The sequence below is a fragment of the Actinia tenebrosa genome, unplaced genomic scaffold (genome assembly GCF_029948245.1).
Source record: "Actinia tenebrosa isolate PJP-AT-01 unplaced genomic scaffold, QUT_ActTen_1.0 PGA_scaffold12__29_contigs__length_12842862, whole genome shotgun sequence".
Taxonomy (NCBI): Eukaryota; Metazoa; Cnidaria; class Anthozoa; order Actiniaria; family Actiniidae; genus Actinia; species Actinia tenebrosa.
Window position 1 is genome coordinate 9,860,146 of NW_028292572.1, and position 23,586 is coordinate 9,883,731.

The 23,586-nt window shown below is 37.6% G+C and overlaps 5 protein-coding genes across 7 annotated transcripts; 3 read left to right on the forward strand and 2 right to left on the reverse strand.

The window, feature by feature from the left end:
* The first annotated feature begins 53 nt into the window (after positions 1 to 53).
* LOC116298672 (testis-expressed protein 36) lies at positions 54 to 2,881 on the forward strand. Its single transcript, XM_031707196.1, has 4 exons — positions 54 to 446; positions 1,080 to 1,175; positions 1,410 to 1,487; positions 1,861 to 2,881. The coding sequence occupies exons 1-4, from the start codon at positions 396 to 398 to the stop codon at positions 2,188 to 2,190; spliced, it is 555 nt and encodes a 184-aa protein (XP_031563056.1). The 5' UTR covers positions 54 to 395; the 3' UTR covers positions 2,191 to 2,881.
* LOC116298669 (uncharacterized) lies at positions 2,254 to 7,493 on the reverse strand. Its single transcript, XM_031707193.2, has 7 exons — positions 6,599 to 7,493; positions 5,900 to 6,063; positions 5,414 to 5,482; positions 5,215 to 5,339; positions 4,706 to 4,950; positions 4,127 to 4,281; positions 2,254 to 3,504 (listed from the first exon to the last, which is right to left on the reverse strand). The coding sequence occupies exons 1-7, from the start codon at positions 7,439 to 7,441 to the stop codon at positions 3,222 to 3,224; spliced, it is 1,884 nt and encodes a 627-aa protein (XP_031563053.2). The 5' UTR covers positions 7,442 to 7,493; the 3' UTR covers positions 2,254 to 3,221.
* Positions 7,494 to 7,535: 42 nt separating this feature from the next.
* LOC116298670 (26S proteasome non-ATPase regulatory subunit 4) lies at positions 7,536 to 11,743 on the forward strand. Its single transcript, XM_031707194.2, has 8 exons — positions 7,536 to 7,666; positions 7,750 to 7,890; positions 8,443 to 8,554; positions 9,096 to 9,182; positions 9,294 to 9,362; positions 9,892 to 10,107; positions 10,453 to 10,809; positions 10,921 to 11,743. The coding sequence occupies exons 1-8, from the start codon at positions 7,641 to 7,643 to the stop codon at positions 11,116 to 11,118; spliced, it is 1,206 nt and encodes a 401-aa protein (XP_031563054.1). The 5' UTR covers positions 7,536 to 7,640; the 3' UTR covers positions 11,119 to 11,743.
* Positions 11,744 to 14,138: 2,395 nt separating this feature from the next.
* On the reverse strand, positions 14,139 to 23,584 carry LOC116298647 (rho GTPase-activating protein 19). 2 transcript variants are annotated; one of them, XM_031707170.2, is made up of 12 exons: positions 23,280 to 23,584; positions 22,090 to 22,173; positions 21,277 to 21,489; positions 20,381 to 20,577; positions 20,018 to 20,113; positions 19,630 to 19,689; positions 19,137 to 19,295; positions 18,970 to 19,023; positions 18,031 to 18,522; positions 15,169 to 17,836; positions 15,022 to 15,066; positions 14,139 to 14,444 (listed from the first exon to the last, which is right to left on the reverse strand). In XM_031707170.2, the coding sequence occupies exons 1-10, from the start codon at positions 23,488 to 23,490 to the stop codon at positions 17,822 to 17,824; spliced, it is 1,581 nt and encodes a 526-aa protein (XP_031563030.1). In that variant the 5' UTR covers positions 23,491 to 23,584; the 3' UTR covers positions 14,139 to 14,444; positions 15,022 to 15,066; positions 15,169 to 17,821. The 2 variants fall into 2 exon arrangements, with proteins under 2 accessions (XP_031563030.1, XP_088884351.1); XM_089028225.1 differs by having other exon boundaries at positions 15,163 to 17,836.
* Positions 15,282 to 22,753, forward strand: LOC116298648 (melanocortin receptor 4-like). Of its 2 annotated transcripts, XM_031707172.2 has the most exons (4): positions 15,282 to 16,170; positions 16,880 to 16,968; positions 20,389 to 20,478; positions 21,267 to 22,753. In XM_031707172.2, the coding sequence occupies exons 1-3, from the start codon at positions 15,282 to 15,284 to the stop codon at positions 20,398 to 20,400; spliced, it is 990 nt and encodes a 329-aa protein (XP_031563032.1). In that variant the 3' UTR covers positions 20,401 to 20,478; positions 21,267 to 22,753. The 2 variants fall into 2 exon arrangements, with proteins under 2 accessions (XP_031563032.1, XP_031563031.1); XM_031707171.2 differs by lacking the exon at positions 20,389 to 20,478.
* Positions 23,585 to 23,586: the final 2 nt, after the last annotated feature.

Sequence of the window (23,586 nt, forward strand, 5' to 3'; positions counted from 1 at the left end):
GGGGTGAGATACTAATCGAGTTTATAGAATTTTGTTCATTCACAAGAAATTCGTCCCAACGCAATAGTGATCATACTTTTATCTAAAGTCGTAGACAAAATCCTTGGAAGAATTTTCTTTGGTATTTGCAAAATAGGCTCACAATTTTAAATTAGTTTTGTTTACTCTCTCCTTCCCTCCCCCCACAGGAGTAATTATGTCGTCACTGAAGCCTTTTTAGATTGGGATTGGGCCAGCAGTCTCGATGTTCAGCGGGCGTAGTAACCAAGGAGCGTGCTTGACAACAATGCAAACCTGGTATTCATTCTTGTATTTGTGGTTGCTTCACTGTGGAAAATCATTGATTAAAGTCAAAATCTACAATCATGCTTTTGTGAAGAAATCAGAGGATCGAGATGGCTAAAGGAAGACGATTTGTACCGTCAAGAGAAAAAGATGGCATCTGGGTAAGTTACTTTACCAGGAAAATTGCGGTTCAGATTGATACTTTATTTTTTGTTTGTAGTTTTAAAAACTCTTGTATCATTCGGAAAATTGACCTTTACTAAAACACGCTTCCTAAGTTCCTTATTCGTGGGATCGTATCTTGACTATATACTACAATTTTTATGATATTAAAATTTTTACTATCTATGAAAAAAGGTTGAGCTGTTTCTTTTATGCGAACTTTAATGCGAACTTACGGTGAATATGGAAGAATTCCAAAATCTCCCAACACTAAATATCATGGAAATACAATAAATTCCTGGTAGATTTACGACGTTTTTTGAACGAATTTGAATCCTTTTTACTGCCTCATCTCCGCAAAAAGAACAAGTCACTTACAGCTGTAAAATCGGAAAACTAAATTCCCCGCAAATGAAATATTTTTGACCCACACTGTGAAATTCAATCAAACAGCTGACAGATCCTGATAAAATGAACCTCCGGAAAGCAATTAAAAACCGTTTCATGTTTACACTTGGCTCTGTACTGGAGCCAGAAATTAGTTATCGGATTCACAATAATTGTATCTTTACCTTTTTCTTCTAATGGAAATGAAATTTTCATAAAATGCTCCAAATTTGTTTGTTCCAAAGTTCCAAACGCGTGGATGGCCCAAAAGGTTTGATGACGCTAAACCAAGAGAGTCCAGAATTTCTTCTCCTCCAACAGTGTTTAGACAAAAAGAAGAGGTAATATTAAACATTCTATGTTCTGTATATCTCAAGTTTCTCTTCCACACTTTTAATTTTTTTGTGCTTTTTTTTTTTTTCCAAACGAGAGAATAGATTGCTTCACTTTCGGTGTTCCTTTTATATCATTACTTTCCATTTTTTTCCCCTCTTACCGCCCAGCTGTTTCTCTTTAATTTAACTTTCCATTTACTTAATTAACTGTTATTATCGTTTCTTTTACTTTAATTTCAGTCTCCATACAAAACATTCTCGTTTTCACAACATGACAACAGACATGACCTTCAAGACCATGGAGTTTACTTTGGAAATGTAAGTTCGACAAATTATTGAGTATCTATTGCGGAAGTTGAAGTTTTATTTGATGAAGCTTTTGATTAGATATTGAAAATCGTGTCAGTGTTAATGGCGCTACATTGATGGCTTAATATGTAGGAAAAAGCTTTGAATAAAGATGGAAATGAAGAGGGAAAGGGGAAAAATGTAAAAGCTATTAATTAGGATAAAATCTGAAGCTAGTTGCAAAAAGAAGAGAAAAAAAAAAAGATAAAGGCTATCCTAAAAAACGGTTCATTGTGTTAATAACAATTTTGACCTTTTTGAATAAAGTTGTTTTTATGATAAAAATCCATGCAACTAATTTTTTGAGTAGCTTATATAAAATGTTCAATCGTTTGTCCACCAGGGACTAGGAAAAAGGAAGCTGTCCCAGAGATCCCAGCATTATTCTAATAATATGATAACGTGGTGCATGGATAGTGATCTTAAATCACAGTACATGATGTCATACAGAGGTACAACAGCGGATGCTGCAACTCTGAGAAGATACCCACAAAACCACCCTGAAGCAAAGCCTGGTACTGCTCCGCTGTCCACCACTTCAACAAAATGGTTCAATCCTGTTAAAGGACAATATAGGACACCTTTACATGTTTTGGCCTCTACTCAGGAGCCTTTACTTCCTCCAAACAGATGGGTTTATTCTTATCGACCAAAGGGGCAGATCTGGTCATAACATGGTCCAAAGCACCTCACTAACTTGTAAGATATTTCATAGGTTGGTAAATACTTTAATGACTTGTTTTAAACTTTATTTTATTATCATATTTTTTGATTTAGATTAATTTTTAACTTATTTACACTCTTGAAAGAGTCAGCATGTCATGAAGAATAGGACCAATCTGCTAGCTAGATATTTCTAATACTTTTGATAATTTTATTATATATTTATACATTTCTTGAATTTGAGAAGCAAAAACACACAGCTTCTTTAGATACTGTTAAATAATTCCAATAAATAATTTACATTAAATGAGTCATCTGTAAATTTAATAGTAAGAGCTGAAAATAGTAAGAAAAGGGTGTCCAAAATTTTTGTCAGTACAAACAATCTGAGTGACACTCATAGAAAATTTAGATCTGTGGAAAAACACTTCCGAATTGTTGACATGGCAACTAGCCAATGTACCTGATTTGTTTTGAAAACACACAGGTGTGAAAGGGCATGGTGTTCTAGACATTGTAGTTGAAAACTGTCATCGATACACCTGTAGTTAAGGCTGAAATCAGTTGTAAGCAAGCAATGTTAACCTAAAGAAAATGTTTCAAAAAAAATACATTTCTCTGTGTGTACATACTTTTCAATGCATTGTATGATAGTACCTTATGTAACTTTTGTGATAAATAAACTAATTTTTGAGTTTTGACTCATGAGGACTACTATGTGTTAATTTCTTTCCAAGTCACATTTCAGTGACATGGTGAACTCTTTTTTACAAGTTATTTTTTAAATAAATATCTCAAACATTTACATCCAATGCAAACACTTTAAATTATTTTTATCTGAAAATAAAATAAAATTTTTAAGAGGCCTGGCTTGCACTAGCCCTCTCTTAACTATCACCTTAACCTCAAGCTACGGTGCAACCTTTTCTTTAAAGAAAGACTAGTGCATAAGAAGTTGTGTGAAATGCAATAATTGTGGGGCTTTTAAATTTAGGAAAGCATGGCACTACCTCTAAAACCATTTAAATAATGGTACTGTATTTATTCAATGAGTCTGACCTGTGCTGTTATTATAAGAGGAGTTCTTTTCAACTGCTCCTTAAATTCATACCAAACAAGAGGGAAAAACTCCTCATAGCCCCAGCCTGAACCCTCTTTGTCAAACACATCGATCTCATTAAACACATGGGTAGCCTTGAGGAAATTAGAGGAGAGAGAGTATTTGAGCTTGACCAAACCCTTGGAGTGATGGAGGAACTGTCTTGTGCAGATGGTTAGGTAGAGACCTTGGAAGCCAGTTGACCTTAACTTTAATTCTAGAAACCTGGACAAAATGAATGGAATATTTTTTAGTTTCTTTAATTTGGATAAAAATAGCATCATTATTTAACATAAGCATAACATAACTCTGGTTCTGTTTAATATTTGTGACTAATATTTGTGTATATATATCGTTAGATAAATTTTTATTTATCATATATTGGATTATATATATTTTTTTTTTCTTATTTCCTTTATTAACTTCCCATTGTAAATAGATATTTATCATTTCATATTTTATATTTATTGCATATATACATATATATATTATATTTTATATCACTTTAATTTAGGTTATTTCTTAATAGATTAGTGCACGTGCGCATTTTAAACGAGTATGTGAAATGCTCCTAGGCGTTATGTGGATAAATAAACTATTATTATTATTATTATTATTATTATTACACAACTGTATGATTCTGTGACACACACGACAGTACAATTCTATGACAATGCCACAGCTTCTACCTGAAACACCATTTTGATAATAATAAAGATTTATTCTGAATATGTATACAGAACTTGAGTTGAAGTTTGGGCTTAATAGCATTTTCCCCATTTTGTACCAATATTTACAGATTTAGTATAATCCTCAAATAAGAGACTGGAATTTAAGGTTTACTCACATTTCATAACCGCTAACCCAGAAGTGAGGAGACTTGACTATTTTCTTTCTTTTTTCGAAGTCCGAATCATCATAGTTTTCAACATGCCAGTTGAATAAAATTGGTTCTTCAAATTCTTTCCGGCTTACTAGGTCTCCTTCCTCTGCTTGCCTCTCCTGCAAGAAAACATGTTGACAAAGATGTCATGATTATGATAGATGCATGATAATAAAATCATCCTATTCTATGACAATGTATGTCATTATTCACTGAGGTTCCTGTCTTCACGTAACAGGTCCTACATGTATAAGTAATATTTCAAACATGCGAGAGAGTTCTTCCTTCGATTTCCAAACACTGAAAAGTGAGTTAAAAAAACGAGGAGCAGCTGTTGAAGGAAGGACTCTCTCACATGTTTCAAATTACTTCTCAAACTCATGAATATTTCTTGGAGAAAATCAAAGAAAAAGTTTACGAAATTTAATGCAAATTAAGAACACATTTCAAAACCACCGTCACAGTAGTGATTTGCTTTGTTTTCTCCTCATTAAATATTCATGAGTTTTAGAACATTCATTCTAAGTCAATTCAAAGACAAACCTTTGAAAATGCACGGAAAAACACTGCTTCCTCAAACATCTGTGGAAACTTGGCAACAGTTGCAGCAATGGGATGTTTACTTGTCACAATGTCATGTAAATAGTTAATAGTCATGGCCTTGAACCTCACTAGCTCTAATAAAGATTCCAGGGCATCTCCATAGGTATCATTTACTTCTGCCCACCTCATTAATGCCAGGAAAACTGTATTCTCCATGGAAACACAGAGTTCGTCACTGCTGAGAACTGATGAAAATGAAAAAATAAATACAGAAAACCTTCAATTTTGGACAAAAATTGTCAAAAAAACTCTTTGGAGATAAGGCTAGGGTTTACTGCTAAATGTCATCATCATTTTTCATCATCATTAATCATTAATCATCATCAGCATCATTTATTCTCATCATCATCATCATTGAAATCATTAATATTTTTCATCCATTATTATCATCCATCAATCGTCACTATAATCACTGTTATCACTATTTAGAGAAGAATTATTACCAATACCTGATTGTAGAGCTTTTGCACTAAGAGAAAAAAATTCCTCTCTGGTCCACTGGTAATCTAATGGGCTAAATGAATCTACGAGAAAACGCTGGCACCTCTTATTGAAGTCATCCATCTCTGGCAATCTGAAACAATTAAATATTAAACAGTTTTCAATTTGTTGACACAGTTTTACATATGAAAAAATATACCTACTGACCTTTCATGCTCTCGCATATTTAGAGCACTATCACAGATTTCGATAGATAAATCAGCAGATTCAAGTAGCCTATGCAAGAAAAGAATGTCAATTAATTAAAGAAATGTTAATAAATATCATTAAAATACTGAAGCAGAGACACAGGATGATAATTTTTAGGGTTGGTAGAGTTGATGGGGGGGGGGGGGGGGGGGAACTAAAATGAAAATGGGTGCATTGAAAATATAACTCTTTAGTTTTGGCATAATGTTTTGCCTACTTCAGACCATATGTCATTCCTTTGAGTATTATTTCTTTGTTTAACAGTTGTAATAATATACAAATATAGATACTACATACTCGAACAAAGACTCTTATTCTCAAGAGAATGACACATGGTCTAAAATGGGAAAACATTACACCCAAGGTGAAGAGGTCTATTGTCAGTGTTGCTAAGTGCAAAGTATAGTTTATTTCTATCATTTGCAATGGTATACAGACAGGTACCTTTCACATGCTTTGAGAGTGCTTTCTGTGTCATAAACATGCGCAAGTCTCATGAGAATAAGAAGTTCATCAACACTCTTGTTAGACACCACCTCAGGTCGATAAAGAGATTCTATCAACACCAGAAACATGGACGACATAGATTCACTGACATTCATCACGACCTAAAGATATGAACAAACTATGGTAAGAGTTTGTAGTTCCAGAAAACATCTGCAGAGGAAATGAAATTCCTAAGGAGTAGACCAAGAGGGAATTCATTACTACCGCATGGAATAGCCTGGCCCCTACCCTCTTCCCCCTTGCAAAAATAAAAATATGGTTATGACTGAAAATATTTATCTGAATAAACCTTAACTTCATGCATTAGTTGAAGCTCTTAAATTTGATTTTTGACAATTTGTCCATTTGAAACACCATTTTCCCCACCATTTTCCCTACTATTTTCCCACCTTGTATGGGCTTCCTGTGGTATTGACACAAGATACCCTGAAATAGTTTGGTCACCACCAGTTAAAAGTTCCTGAATCTGCCCCTGCACCCCAGAGCTAATGGGGAGAGGGGATATTGGAATTTCAAAGGCATGGGGGTAGGCTCAGAAGGGTACATACACCATGCCACACCTTCATACAGGTAATAAGGAGATTAGGATTAGAAGGGATGGGGATTAATAAGGATGCAAAGTTACTCCCTGGATACCTTTTTATCTTTTGTTTCTTTCATCCCAGAACTAAAGAATAGTCCTCTAAAGTATGGGCTATTAAGAGCCAACCAAAAACTGTGCACATAAATCTCATGTTCACAAACAACACAGGAATCCACATCTTGCTGCGTAGCAAAGGTGTAAATAGGAAGAAATTCTTCAATGTCTACACAGATCTTCTTGTCCGCCTGACTAATTATTTCCCTGTCTGATTCCTCGACAGGATTTTCTGTCTTTAGTTCTACATCCTCTGTTTTAGATACCTCTGAAGGATTAGGTAAATCAGACCCTTGTTCACAGCTTGAATCTATTGGACATTTAGAGTCCTTATCCAATAGTATTTCTTCTGGAATAACAATACTATCCTCGGAATTATTTTTCTTCCTTTTGGTACCAGCTTTCGAGTTATATACTTCTTGTACAGGTGAATAACTTGAATCAGACGCTGAAGTCACTATTTCAACGTCTACATCACTATCACTCAAGACAATACTTGCAGATGCTATTGCTCCGGAGACTGGCTCACTTAAAACGTCCTTAGAGACTTTACTTAGTGACTTCTCGTCATTTTTTCTGGTCGAAGTTTTAGACTCGTTCGTGCTTTCTATATTAGACATCTTTTCTGACTTCCCTTTGTCTTTGTTGATATAATTTCTTGCTAGTTTAGCTGCCTCTTGCATCTCCCATCCCTGAGGTCTGACCTTCACAACCAGAATTCGATCAGCCATTTCGGGATTATTGTAGTGATCACCAATTTTTTCGAGGACCCTGTCTGTGGCCATGAGGTTCGCGTTCATGGACGCCTCGACATTTGCTTGGCCTTCAATTTTGGAAGACATAAAAAAATAGAACTCAACGTCAAACAGAAACTACTGACAACAAAGCAAAATAAACTATCGCTGGCGCACATCAACCAAGCGGTTACCTCAGGGAGCATGCGTCAATTTTCCTTTAGTCATTGCCTGAGAAAAACGACGTCAACTACATCCAAAAATTTCATTCTTTTTTGGGCTTTTTTAAACAAAATATCCAAATAAAATGGTATTAGAATCAACTGTAGTGTGGTAGGTATATTTGGTGTATGTTCTCATCAAGTTTTTAATGTTTTATGAGTGTTATTTGAGGTTAATATTGGGCTTTCTTGTAGCGTGGATAACAGCGAGTGGACAAGGAATGGCGACTTTTTGCCGACTAGAATTCAAGCTCAGCAGGATGCTGTTAGTCTTATATGTCACTCAAAGACTAGACAAAACCCTGAAAATAATATAGGACTAATGACACTTGCCAGGTAAAGTATTTACTTTCCATTTTGGTGGGAACTGGCTAAGCTAATATCGAGTTGGTGTTCAAACTTCAGATAATTTTTTTTTCTTAGGCCGGGTGGATTCAGTTGATAAATTTGTAAAAATTGTTTTGTTATAATTTGAATGTGTTTTTTTTGTGATTTCTGGTGTTGGGATTGGATTTGGCTACTGTAGCTTCACTTACAGAGGGTTTGAAATTTTATAATAATATAATGGTGGCCATGTTGGATGGCAGGAACAATGAAATCTTCATAAGTTTGTACATTATAACGAATATTCAATTCCTCTGTGGGAGAGAGATTGTAGAGTGATATTCACTGTTTACAAACATTGACATCAGGAATCTTTTCTCATTCAAATTTGCCCACCTTAAACAAGATAACTCTTTGTTTCAGTAGTAAATAGAGTTCTGGTTAGCACATCAATATCACAGACTTTGCTATCATACTGCCATCTAAACCCCTTTCACACAATGCTAAAACTGTGTGATAAATGTGAGTTTCAATATAATGATATTAATGTCAATATGTTTTTAGCCTGGAAGTACTGGTAACATTAACATCAGATGTCGGCAAAGTACTTACATCCTTACACAAGGTTCAACCTAAAGGAGATGTGCATTTTCTAACGGGAGTTAAAAAAGCTCATGTAAGCCTAGTTCATTCTTATCAAGTTCTTTGTGTTGAATCTAGTTGATTTCAGTCTGTTTATCTGTCTGTCTGTCTGACCATCCAGTAAGTCAGTCTCTATCAGTCAGTCAGACTGACAGTTAGTGTTGGTTAGAGCAGTTTTCGTATGACTGTGAAAAGGTCGGTGCCGTATGCGTGTCTTGCCGCGACCGTGATGTTTTCTAAACTTTTGATTGGGGGATTTTTTTCTCGCACAATGTGATTGGTCGGACAGTGCCTTGACATTGGCATGGCCATGTCCGCACCGTGTTCTCAGCCTTGCTTCGGACATTTGATTGGATGAAGAGTAAATTCTCGTACAATGTGATTGGTTTGGCGTATGCCTTGCCGTGTCTTGACTGTGTTCGTGCCTTGAGTTTCCCACAGTCATGTGAAAACTGCTTGAGACAGTCTGACATTCTGTCTTTCTGTTTATTTCCCTTTTACTTGTTCCACATTCACTTACCCATATTGAATTTCTTAAAATTTCATTTGTTTAATATGGTTTTTGAAATTTGCAGTTGGTACTAAAGCACAGACAAGGAAAGAACCACAAAATGAGGATTGTTGTTTTCGTTGGCAGTCCAATTGAATCAGAAGAAAAAGAAGTAAGTTATTTTCTTTAATTTATGGGTTATCTGTGGTTTGTACCACAGGGATCCCACATTTCAAAAAGCACCTTTTATAGAGTTCTGATTTTGTCTTTGCTTCTTTTACAGATTGTTAAGTTAGCGAAAAAACTGAAAAAAGAAAAAGTTAATGTTGACATTATAAATTTTGGAGAAGAGGTAGATATTCATTTGTCCATTAGACCTTTTTGCTTAGGCCAAACAAAAACATAAGTGCGTTTCCTGTTGCATGAGAAAAATAATTGGGGTCAATAGGTTGGATTTTTTTCCTTTTTTTTCTTTTCTTTTTTTTTTTACTGATACAACAGTGGAAACAAGCTTATTGGGAACCTTTTGGTGCATTTGGGAATGAAAAAAATATTGGGGTCGACAAGAAAATTAGGGTCGGTCGTGCAACAGGAAACCCACTTATTTTTTTGTTTGGCCTTAGGGATTATACTGTAGCTTATCATTTCAGATCATGTATCAATCCCTTGCACATCATTTCTTTATTTTCCAGAAATGCTTGAGAAGGTAGATGTAGTTGTCTGTGACAGCTAATTATCCCACCTCCCCACAAGGAGAAAATGGGAAGATACCATTGATTAAAACTTAAAATTTTGGTGTTTGGGTTACCTATGTCTATTTTCCACAGGTACCCTTCCACAGATTATTTAATCATTTATGCTACAACTTCTTTTTATAACAGGAAGCCAATACAGAAAGGCTAACTGCTTTCATTAATGTTCTTAATGGTAAAGATGGAAACTTGAGTCGCCTTGTGTCTATACCTCCTGGTCCTTCTCTTTCTGATGCTCTCATTTCATCTCCTGTCGTTGTTGGGGAAGATGGTGCCGGGGCCATGGATATTGGTTCTGGATTTGAATTTGGAGTCGATCCTAATGCTGATCCTGAATTAGCTCTGGTAAAAAGGAAAATGCCTTTTTTTTACAATGTAATATTTGTAATTTTACCACTGATTTTGTTGCTACGTGCTGATTGAGACAACATACATGGCATGGAAATTGAGCTATAGACTATCATCAATCAAATAAGTAATTGAGGTAGTTTTCCATGTATATTCTCACATTTCCCATACACCTTTATTTATTCTAATGTAGCAGTACTCTGTTGCCTGATTTCCATATCACTACTTCCACTTCAGTATCTTCATTATCAAGGTCTATTTAAAAAGAAATGAATATATAAGTAGGATAGTTATTAGTTATTATTACTGTAATTATTTTTGTGTGGCATAATTTTGTTTCAGGCTCTTCGCGTCTCCATGGAAGAACAAAGACAGCGACAAGAAGATGAAGCACGGCGAACAGCAGGTGCCAGTCAAGAAACTGCTGAAGCACCTGGTCAGGTTGCCGACAAGGAAGAAGCCATGTTACAGCAGGCAATGTCTATGTCAGGTACCCCAGAGACAGTAACAGACACCCCTACACCCAATGTTAATTTTTCCACAATGTCCGAAGAGGAACAAATAGAATATGCTATGCAGCTGTCCTTGCAGAACGTGCAGGAAGGTGATGAGGAGTCTACTACTGATTCACGTCCAGATACTGGGAACAGGAGTGAGTCGCAACAGTCTGGGGCAGTTGCTATGGAAACTGAAACTCAGGTATGAACTGATTGACTACTGTAAAGCATTAATTATTTCATTTCTTCCGTTGTTATTATTATGGCTAATATCAAGAGTTTTTTAGTAATAATGTGAAATATTTTAAAATAGGGTGATGATAGCAATCAAGATTTCTCACAAGTAATGGCCGACCCAGATTTTCTCCAGCGTGTGCTAAGTACGCTCCCTGGGGTAGATCCTAGCAGTGCCACAATACAGAATGTGATGGGTACCCTTACTCATTCTGACAAACCACAGGATGAAAACATGGAGGAGTCTAAAGTGGACAAGAAATCTGACAAAAAATAAAGTAGCTTTCAATTCTGTAAATACTTTCCTAGGCAGATCTGGGGGAGGGAGGGGGAGGGGAGGAGGGGGGTTGGGTGACTAGTCATTCCCCCTTTTGAGTTGAAAAACCTAAAAAGGACACTATATGCGACGCCTTTCTAGGTAACAGCCACCCCCTTGAAATTGGTCTGTATCTGCCATTGCTATGCTTGTTAATAGACCATTTCACAGATCCCGCGGCTCAACCTCAGCCTCGTCAGCGTGTAATATATCCTTTAGAAATTGCCTACAACCTGTGAAATTTTTAAGTGTTTCAATTGTTCGTTGATGTGTAAATTCCTTTCATTACTGCGGGCTGTAGTCAAATTCTAAAGAATAATTACACGCTGACGAGGCTGAGGTTGAGTAACGGGATCCGTGAAATGGCCTATTTCTTTGGTGCAACTGTTATTTTGTGATTAAGATACATGCTAGAAATATTGAACAGCTTGGAAGTACTATATTTAACTATAATGATATCATTAGTGCTACTAAAGAATGCTTTAATTGTCATGAGTATTGAAATTGTTGTCTACTTGTGTGCTACAGACGGTAGACTTTCCAGTAAGCATGGTTTGTCTTGTAATAAAAAAGTGCATTGAAGATATATGCTTTGAATCTTTTGTTATTATTCGAAAACAATGTCTTATTACTAATTTGGAAATTGTTATCGACAACTAGGAATCGCTGCCGACAGCCTTGGGAATCGATTGTCTTGGTTAAGCCTAGTGTCCCTAGCAATAGGGTCATTACTCGAACTAAGCTCGACAATCGTTGCAGTACCTTTTGCTAGGGTTGCGCGTACTTTTTATCGCATACACTGAAACAATTTCGTACCCAGAGCCTGCGTATCTTCTATCCTGCGACCAAGAATTAGGGATCTGTCATTATCTATTTGTTAAGACCAGGATTTCTTGGACTTCGGGTATCGGTTAGTAAAAGGATTCAAAACTTAGCGAAAAGTATTTATGGCCAAAGTTACCAGCTCTATTAACGCGTAGTATTTAACGATATATTTATGTATATGCCTTCAAGATTAACAAGTGACCGAAAGCCGTATTTTCCTTTAGGCTCTACTAACCCACGCGATTGAAAAGAATCCTAGAAATCTTCATTTACTGCTCAATTATACTACTTCTAAAGCCCGGAATTACATCCTTAGCTGCTAAGCAAATCTATGAGCAATTTATCTATGAACACGTCATTCAAATCCATATATGGGTACTCTTGCGAAGAGTGCACATTTCGCGAGAAGGAAAAGACAAAAACAAAAACCAAAGGCATTTTATGACTGGGCTGCCACAGGTAAGAGCTATTATGATCTTAGCTAGTTTGGCCATAGTCAAGCTCAATACAGGGCTGTCAACTCTCCCGGATAAACCGGGAGTCTCCAAATTTTGGACCGTATCTCCCGGTCTCCAGATTAGAGTCTCAAATCTCTCGGATAATTGCCGAAGCTGACCATTTCTTGTGAGACTTGACTTTCACAACCATAAAGTTCCAATTATTTTGTGTTGTTTGTGTTATTTTACATCGCTAACAAAATCAAAACATTCCTCGTAAACTGTTATTGCAAACAGGCCATTGTAACTATAAGCGATAATTTGATTGGCCAGAAATAAACCAATCACATCTAATGTTACAAAGCGAATGACGTCTTTTCGCGCACTTTTTTCCGCTGTGACGTCATGTCCCTTCCCTATCAATTCTCCAGATTTGAATATCTTGGGGGTTGACAGCCCTGTCAATACATTTATAAGAGAATGCATGGGGATTTAGAATATGCCGTATTTTATTTGGAAAAACGTGAATAAAAGATTGTCGACTTTAATACCTGTTGAACTCCTGTATGCAGTTTAGGGAAAAATACCCAACAATAAGAAATGATATTGGATATGAGTTCATAAGGCATAATTCTTACTTTCTTCACAAAACTACACCATTTTGATTCTGATGTAGCCACGTACACCCTTGCAATGTCTCTCGCTCGTCCGTCCGTCTAAGCGGTGAGACGGAACGGACGAGCTAGAGACAGTGGAAGAGTCTAGTAGCCACGTAGCCACGTAGCCACGTAGCCACGTAGCCATAAAGCCTAGATATTTTCAATGGCTACTTGGCTACTTGGCCACAGGAATTAGCCGTTGAAACCCCCACAGGAAGCCCAATAAATAAGCAATCCTTTACCAAGCCCCCATGGCCCCCCTTGCCCCCCTTGCCCCCCTGGCCCCTCTGGCCTCCTGACCCCCCCATTTCCTCCCTGGCCCTCTTGCCCCCATCCCCCCCCCTGGCCCCTGGTCCCCCTGGCCCGTTTGCTCCCATGGCCCCCCTGACCCTCTTGCCCCCATGGCCCCCCTGGACCCCTGGACCCCTGGCCCCCCTGCCCCCCTGCCCTCCTGGCCCCCCTGCCCCCCTGGCCCCCCTGCCCCTCTTGCCCTCATGGCCCCTGGACCCCTGGCCTTCCCTTGCCCCCTTGGCCCCTCTTGCCCCCCTGGACCCCTGGCCTCCCTGCCCCCCTGGCTCCTATTGCCCCCTGGCCCCCTGGCCTTCCCTGGCCTTCCCTTGCCCCCATGGCCCCCGTCCTTTCCTTGCCATGGGATGGTTAGGGATGGCCGTCCTTTCCTTGCCATGGGATGGTTAGGGATGGCTTGGGATGGTAAAGGATGGCAAGGGATGGCCAGGGATAGTGAAGGATGGTTAGGGATGGTAAAGGATAGCAAGGGATGGCCAGGGATGGTGAAGGATGGTTATAAAGATGGAGAATTACATATTCATATGCCGATGCATCCATGGTATTCAGCCATGGAGTATATAACCACAAATTCATAGTGGGAAGCCCGTGGCCACTGATGTAGCCACGTAGCCACTGATGTAGCCACGTAGCCACTGATGTAGCCACGTAGCCACGTAGCCATATAGCCTAGATCTTTTCAATGGCTACTTGGCCACAGCAATTCGCCGTTATAATACCCACAGGAAGCCCAACCAACTCACTGACACAAATATTTCTCGTCATATTCATTTATTTCCTCGACTAAATGGTAGACATGTGGAAGTTCTTCATATTTTACAAACGAACCTTGGACGAACCTTAGTAATAAACCCGCAATTCTCTTTTTTTCATTTCTTATAGTGCCTTTAAAAACTCGGCGTCTGCAATTCCTCGGACTTGCCTGGGTGCTGACTGCTTAAAACACCTTTTTTGCTATCATAGCACCAGGAAAAAGCAGCAGGGTCACCTAGATGTTGTCGATCGTAAGTTGATTCCTTTCTGGTTCTACTGCAGAACAAGTAGTAATTTCATCTATAAACTAATATAAAGTAACAGCAATTAGAAATTCTGTTGAAACAAAAAATCAATTACATCAATTACTATTTGTTGTCACAGGCAACCCAGTAAAAACCAAAGGCATGTTACGACTGGGCTTCCACAGGCAACTTAGTAACTAGTCGGCACGTGCTGGAAAACTGTCAATTAATGATTTATATATAGAAATCTTGCACAGACGTATCACCAGGTAACAATGTAGTCAGTTAAATGTATGACCAGTTTCGACACGCCGAAGACGGTCTCTTAAAAAAAACACACACAAAACATTTGTTATTTATTTAGGAAACATTTTTCGCCTCCCATGACCACGCACCCGCTGGAACCAGACTTGTCGTAGCGCGATTCTTAGAGTGGTTTTTATTAGCCCGTGAAACGAAGCGTACTATTAAAAGACAATATAGAAAACAAAAGAATTACCGTGAGATATTGCTTATAATTAATAATGTAAAGTGTATTTTACGGGTCAATAAAAACCACTCTGAATGAAACTAGTTAGAGCGTCCTAGAAAATTGTCAATATGATTTATATATAAACATCTAGTGTAAAGACGTATCACCTGTGAACAATGTAGAGAACAATTTCACCACCGCGAAGACGATTTCTGCGAATAATAATAAATAAAAAAGAGATAAAAGAACTATATGTTAACTATATGTTACTTAGAAAAAAATTGTCGAAAAAGTTACGTTCAGAAAACCTTTACATTTGGTTTGTGAAAGTTGGGATGATCAGTGACGTTTTTTCATTGAACGGGGTTTACATGACCCAGAGGTGATTGCGGAAGCCAGGAAGCCGTGAGCAAGTCTAACGCCAAAGATGAACGCCAGTAGAGAACTTTGTCCGGGGATGACAATGTCTCACAACAGAAACCCAGCATATTTCGACCCTACTACTGGTGTCCTCATCTGTATACTAAACGGTGTACTTGCCGTCCCAACAACTATTCTAAACTTTCTTCTTATCGTCTCTATTCTCTCAACTCCAAGTCTTCGCAAGCCTTCCTTCGTCTTGATCTGTGCCTTGGCTTTCACGGATTTTGGCGTTGGAATCCTGGTTCAGCCTTTGTACATTGCTCGTAAAGTGTCTTTTCTCTTGTCTTCCTTCGAGACGTACTGTTTCCTGCTCAAGACTGGTAACGTGGCTGCACACATTATCTGTAGCCCTTCGTTCTTTATTGTAACAGCCATCAGTGTAGATCGTTACCTTGCCATCAAACTACGAAACAGATACCACACGTCATTAACCAACATCCATATCCTGGAGTACCTCGCATTTACGATGGTTTGTGCTGGATGCGTTACGTACTCGCGCTTTCGAGCCAAGAGTCCCAAATACATGAGCATAGCCGCAGCTTTATTGTGCATTTTTCTATCAATCATAGTATATTGCTACTTAAAATCTCTAAAAGGTCTACGAGCAATCCAAGTGCAAGTCCCCAGACGAAGACAAGACGGGTCAGTGAATGGTAGCAGTCACCAACGCGTACTGCAAACCCTGGTCATGATCGTTACTTGTCTGGTTTTCTGCTACGTCCCTTTCGTGAGTGTTATAATAACTATCGCAGTCTATGGACGATCCAAGGAGTTCATGATTGCATGGGAAGTCACACTGACTTTGTTGTATTTGAATTCGTTTTTGAACCCTATTCTTCACTTCCTGCGAGTCAAGGAGCTAAAACAGGCCTGTGTTGCTGTGCTAGGGAAAAGTAAGTAGTGAAAATAGCAGAACAAATTGGATAATTTTTATATTATTATGGTGCTGCTTAGACCGAAAGTAATGGCTTGTCATTATATGCATGAATAGGTTAGCTTAGCTTGCAGGTTACATGATACATTGATAAACGCATCATAGCTATAATGAGGTGGCTTAAGGTCAATTATTGGCAATCGTGACAGACTGGAAGAAAGAATGAAATTTGGCTCAGAGTCAACTTATTCCCTGTAGACCATATTTAGAATAGAGGCCACAAAATCTGTGGAGAGGGGAATTTTCAGTTGATTTTTTAAAAGGTAGTGACAGCCTTCATCCAAAACAAATCCTCCCCCCTCCCCACCCCCGTTATATGAAATTCACTGGCACCCCTTCTGAATTAGTTAAAAGTGAAACAAGAGATTTCTGTACCAATTTTGGTGCTTTCTTCCAGATTGTAACGATCTTTGCATTAAGCCACCTCACTATCAGGACAATATGGAAAATCACATTCATTCTTGATTGCTTTCTTTTTTCCACTCATTCATTTCCTCAACTGTAAGTTAATAATTTTCTAATTATTATCATTAATTATTATAAATTATGGGTCCTCTCCGTATGGTTAACAGTTTCGTTTATGTATTATAATACTAGACTGAGCTACCCTATTATTGAAATAAAGATATTCAGTTTTTAACCCGATCTATTTTCTGCCTGTTTCCAAGGTAACCGGTTACATGTACAAGACGAACGAATTGAAGAGACATACGCCCCAGAAGTATTTACGATTACAAACGCTACAGTCAATGAAAAGGTGAATATAAACTGAAAAATGTATCCGTAAAATATCTGAAAACACAGATTCTTAATAGAAAATTTTTTTTCACATTAACTGAAACAAATGGATATAAAGAATTGAAAATCTACACAAGCATTAGAGATAATTTCTTCTATTAATTCAGAAAGAGTTGTAAATCAGTAATTAATATTCTTATAATATACAGCTAGATATTTGCAAAGAATTTTGTAGGTGCTGGGGCGTAGAGAGGTCTCGATCATTATAATTAGGTGACATTTTCCCGCCAATACACACGACAAACGTAGTTGAGTATAACGTTTTAGGGGTCGCCTCTTCCTCGCTACGTCACTGCGTTTGTGAGAACTTTTTAAACGTATATTTAAATTTTGAAGGTAAAATATACTCCGCGAAAACTTCAGTCAAAAAATGTTAGGGTGAAAATTGATTTTGGCAAAGACAAAAGAATGTTTTTAGATAGTCCTAGCAGTCCTAACATGAATTCAGCCGGTTTTATTTCTCTTAACCCAGGCTATAGATTATTTTTAGGCCTAAGACATTTTATTTGTAATTCAACTTTGTTTAATATCACATATCTTTGTATATCATACAGAAAGAAGAACCTCGCAACTAAGCTTGATTTACTTTAAAACTGAAGTTTTTTTTCCTGTTGATTGTACTGTTTTTTAACTTTCTACTAAATAATAGTTCTTAATTAAAACTAACTTAATTTAACTTCTGTTGTCGCCGTTTTACTATTTACATGGCTTGTAACATTTGTTTTTCTATTAATAATGAAAGAATGTAAAGAGAGCGAATGGGCTATTTACAGTTCGTCCTGACTGCTGAGCTTTAATCTCTTGACAGTCGTTCAGTCATCATCTCCCTAGGAAAGGAAATGAAAGCAAAATCTTTCAAATCACTCTGTCACGATGATTTTCTATGGGAATCAATATTAGAGCGGAATGTTTTGAAATGTGAAAATTTTTGAAACTTGCGTTTAATGGACGTCCAGTGCCGTGACCGTGATCGTGTTGTGTCAGAGCATTTTGATTGGATTAACAGTTACTTTCAACCTACCAAGTAATCAGTACTAGTGATCCTCTTCCTGATAGTCGGAGTCCCATACAGTTTAATAATAGATTCACTGGGTGTATCCATGGCTTGTGGGGTAGCAATACGTCCAGATGGTGTCTGTAGTGGGTTTTGCACGTGGCCGGTGCGCGTTCTCTTACGACGAAATGGAGAAAAATCACTAACGCTTCCAGCAGAGCTTGTTCGCCGGTGCCTGGACTTCTTACCAAAGGTTTGTGGTGTCTTGCAAGGCGAGATCAACCCTGATGGTGTCTTCATTTCTTTTCTATAAGGCGCGAATCTATTGAAGGCCATCTTTTGGGCGGTAGATGGGGGTTCTGGTGATTTGAAGGCAACCTTTTTACAAGATGAAATGTCGTGTCTTGAGGAGTTAGTAGTACTGTCCATGTTGATGGGGGATAATGGATATCGCGCGAGGGATCCTGGTGAATATGTTGACGCGATGGGAGTTGATGAGGTTAACCGACTTGGTTTGTCCTAAAAATATACAACAAAGTTAGAAAAATATCTAAATCAGAGAAGTTAAGGAGTGGAGACATCTTATGTCACAGATCAGGTTGCTATATTGAACAGAGACACATGAGGTAATGGTGTGCGGGGCAATATCGCATGGCTAGTAATCCGTGTACTTAGCTCAAATTGTGCAACTGACCTCCCTTGTTTCAAACATCGCTGCAGTTATCGTTGACATATTGCGGGGTAACTCGAAGGCACATCGACTGTGAGATGAACGGATACGAAATGCAGCTATTTGCACAGCAAAATTTCTCATGCGAAATTTTGCGCAACAAAGCGCGAAAGTTGCGCTGTGGAATTTTGCGCAACAATTTTTTTTGCTCCCAAACCATTCAACGAATGAGAAGAGCTGTATGGGAGGGGTGGAAGGAGAAATAAGTTAATGAACAAGGCTAAACCACGACTCACCCTGTTTCTTGACTTTGGCATAAATGGAGGAGTACCAGGATGAACTTTTTCAAACTATAAAATGCAAAAAAATATTAAAAAGGCAAGTCAACTGAACATATTTGAAAACCATACCGTTTTCTGACATTCATTCAAGTCATTTCCTTCTACATTTGAATGTATTTTACCCTTTCTAAAAACTTCTGTTTTACTGGTCCATCTGGCATGTCCATCATATGGTTGTATAAGCTGACAAGTGCTTCTGATGTTGTGTCTTGGACTGTCTGTCTGTGTTTCTTGTTGTCCATTTGTTGGCAAAAAGTGTGGGACATAGGAACCTCTTCATCCTGAAAAAGAAATCCAACAATTTGCTAAAGTTCTCTCTTTACAAATACTGAACTTTTGTTGTTTAAAGCAAAAACTTGCTATTAGTGATTATTTTATTTATTTTTCTCATACCAGTTCACATTTAACATTCCTTTGGAACTACCTTGCAGCCTTGATTGGAAAGTGGTGAATAGACTATCTATTTTTGCACTAGTCTCTAGTCAGAGCAGAGAGTTTTGGTATCAATGCATGCGAGAAGCAGCAGAGAATTCTTATTTAAGTAATCTGTCTGTCTATTAAACAATCTACCTGTTTGTCTGCTTTCCTGCCTTTTACCTTTCCTGTCTGTCTTACCGTTCCTTTGACTATGTTTTTCTTCATTGCTTTTATTTCTTTCTTCACTATTTCTGGAATCTGTCAACAAATGAAATTAAAGCAGTCATGCATGAAAAATACACAAGTACATACTAACAAAATAAATAAGTCTTGGTTTTCAAGTTATGAAATATGCAGCCAAGTCGGTGCAAGTGTACAGCTTACCAAAGAAATTTCAGAGCTTCTATTGTAAGTGTTATATAAAATATGATTGCTAGAGATGATGCCTTTGAGAGTAAGCTCATAAGATAGGGTTTCTGAGGCACTTGGTGCTAGGTAGTTAGTTACAGACCCAAGAAGCAGTGACTATTTGTGTGCACTCTTCCTGCGTAAGACAAGGTACTGAGTCATAAATGTTTGGTGTTACCTTAAATAGTTCTGTTCCATGAGTAACCATAAACGCTACAGTTTCATTCATAGCATCTAAATCTTCAGGGTATTGGCTCAAGCAAGACACCTTAATCTACAAAGTAGAAAAAACATGATCATTACAGTGGGAATTGAAAGTGTGGGCATCTAGAAATATTCTAGGAATGTTCTATTCTTCTTTGGTCAATCAGAATTGACTTTCAAACCACAAGATAACGGAAAGATAACAATATTGCTTCTGATTAGCTTTTGAAAATTCTTGAAATATTTCTAGGTGCCCACGTTTTTTTGATTTGCACTGTAAAGTAACACACATTTTTCAACCAATAACAATTATTACAAACTACTGTAATTATCTTACCCTTTTAGTGTACAGGATAGTTGGACAGAAGACTACAGCCAAGTTGTGTGGAGTCATTTTGCTCTCTATGTTGCTGCTTATTCTATTTAGTAAATCTAGTAAGTGGTAAAGAATAGCTCTGTTCTCTGGCGGTATCATAAGAAACAGCAACTGAAGAGCCTCTTTGTGCTTGGAATTGTCTTGATCATTATTGATTTCTTCAAAATGAAATAAAGAAAGATAGGTATCGAGGATAAGATTCTCTCCTCTCTCCAGCTGCCCCAATTAGTTTTAGGAAAGGAGAAGAGGGATTGAAATGAGGGAAGAAACAGGAAGCCAAAGAGAATAAGAGGAATTGGAATGGAAGGAAAGGGAAATGTGGAAAAAAGGGAGGGAAAGTAAGGAAAAAAGTAGGGAAGGGAATGGAAATGGGAAAAAAGGAAAACAAGGGAAGAGGAAGGGAAAACCAGAGGAGCAAAGAGAAGGAAAAGTGAAGAGAGAAAAGTGAAAGGGAAATGATAGGGAGGGAAGTGAATGGAAGACTTAGGGAAAGATAATTTCATTGTGTTGCATCTGAGATCATGCAGAGAGTGATTGCAGTCTTTTATGTGAAATACTCATGTATTAAATTTGGATTTCAATTTGAAACCATAGGCTCATCCTCCCTTACATATGCTAGGTCCTGAGAACATTGCAATGCTTCAATATATAGTGTAACATCAGGGGTGGATCCAGGAATTTTAGAAGGGGGTGACTATTACAAAGGATTAATACAGAAATTCGAGAAAATGGGAGGTGACTGTTACTAACGATATACTGAGAAAGTTGAGCAAGAGGGGGGTTACTAGTCACCTACTTCACCACCCCTGGATCCGCCACTGAACATATTTTGGTTGTAAATTCTTAGAGCCACCCACCTGTGACCTTTACATATGCCTCGTGTGGAGCATGAGTCAGAAGAGGTTCTGGCATCTCGGCTAAGAACTGCTTCAATACGCAAGCCACATCATGTGGAGTGAACTTCCCACTGGTCAACTTTACAGCAAGATTATCTTTATCAATGAACTCTTTGAGCTCTTCTTGTCTTTTCTTGCTTCCTGGGACACGAAATATGCCTTCTACATTGATGCCTGAAGAGAAATGAGACAAAATGTTCATTGTTCTTAGTCCAGAATTAGTACTGCACACCACTTCAGTTTTTCAAGGTTAATAGTCTAGGCTAATTGCACTATCACGTGATGGTAGCAATGATAGGATTGAATATGGTCTTATCTGATTTACATGAGAAAGAATTCAATTCCCCAGGGAAAAATGACTTAATTGTTGTGCCTCCTGTCATAGCTGCCATCATGTGATGGTGCAAAGCCTCTATATTTTTTTTTACGTCTGTAGGATATATTCACCCCACACCAACATCCTTGCTTTGGGTCAGCTGTATGACTGCTTGGGGTCAGCTTAAGGATATCTGCATAGAAGGCTACTGCAGGATGGCTACTTCCAATGTTTTGTCCAGTAAGAGGAGGGGAGTTAAGCAGGAGGAGGGAGAGTGAGGCTTCAGGGGGGGAGAGGAGAGAAAGGGTTGAGAAGTGGTATACAGTTGGTAATAAATAAATACAGTAACTTTCAATGGTATTATATAGGTATGATCATTTTGCCAGATCTTCTTCTTTTGGAATCATGCAGGCATTGCATATTATGCATATCTATGCAATTTTTTGTCAGGTACTTACAAGACTTTAGATAATCGATAAGGGGCAAGATTCTATGAACTGCCTCGTCATTGAGTTGATGACCAAATACATTGTGATGGTGACCTACAAACAACACATTAAATAAATTTTCTTTTATCAATCATAAGACTGGTCTATAACATCAAAATCATGACCAAAAATGGTGGTCACATGAGTGATTAACATTTTACCAGTCAATTGGGCCAATGAAAAAATGGGTAACTGTGGTTTTCAATATTGTGTAGTTCCAGAAATCATCCATACCCATCCCACAGAGGATTTTGGAATTTCCCAAGAGTAAGGGGGTCAGAGAAAGAATAAAAATTACAGAGTTTGTATGGAAGAAAATTGGAATTTTCAGGGGATAGGGGGTGTCTTAAAAAAACTCCTCCGTGATGGGGGTATATGGATAATTTTTGGAACTATATACACATTTACGCAAACTCAGACATTTCAACAGCTTGTTGTGAAATTGTCTTTTTTTTTACTGCTGCCAGTCAACAACATGAGGAGTACCGACGATTATTGGTAATTGACGGCAGCGAAAAATCAAATTTCAGCGTGCAGCTCACAACTACTGAATTCACAGAATATGGAAAACCACAATAATGACCCTAAAGTTTTATTACATGATTCAAAATTCAAATAAAATATTTTAACATTAGATTTTAAATTCATTAACTGATTCTGGGATCAGAGAAGAAATAATAAGTTCCAAAAACCATTGGGACACACAGTTTTTTGAAACTGAAATCTGACTTGTAAGCTGCGCTGTTTCAGTATTACATGTAACTCGTTTTGAAAGTCAACTGTCATCCTTAGAATGAAGATAACAAAGGATTCAGTATGAGAGGACAATAGTACCACATGGAATATAAAATAACAAATGTCACATTTTAACGAATCTCAAAAAATAAATAAATAAAAGTAAACTAATCATTTAATGTCGAATATCAACTGGAATATTTGATTATTGATTATCATTAAAATTGTATTAATTTAAGATTTTCTGGTTCGTAGTTTATATAAGTTGCTATGCATATTTTTTACATGGAAAAGATCAGATTTTATAATAGTAAGATTTTAAAGCTCAAGTTTTATAGTCAAAGCTTATTTTTGTTATTAATTCCATATACATATTCAATAATTTTATGCTATGAGATTTACAAATGCTAACATCAAGAACTTACCTTTTCGACTAATAATTCTGTTTATTTTCTCAGTAGATTTAGCGATAAAACTACGGTTTTGCTTCTCTTGGTTTTCCAACTCCAAATTTTTCATGACATTCCCACTATCTTCCAGTTCTTGTAAGTCTTCTAATATGTCTAGATCAAGAAGTCTGGTCAATCGGCTCAGACAGATAGCTGCGTAAGGATCTCTAGTATCCTTCTTGTTCATATTGTGGGTATCCTTGGTGAAAAAGTGTGAAAAATTGGGTTTTTTTAAGAGGTTTCTTGATGATAAAAGCCTCACATTTGTTTCGTGTTTTCAAGT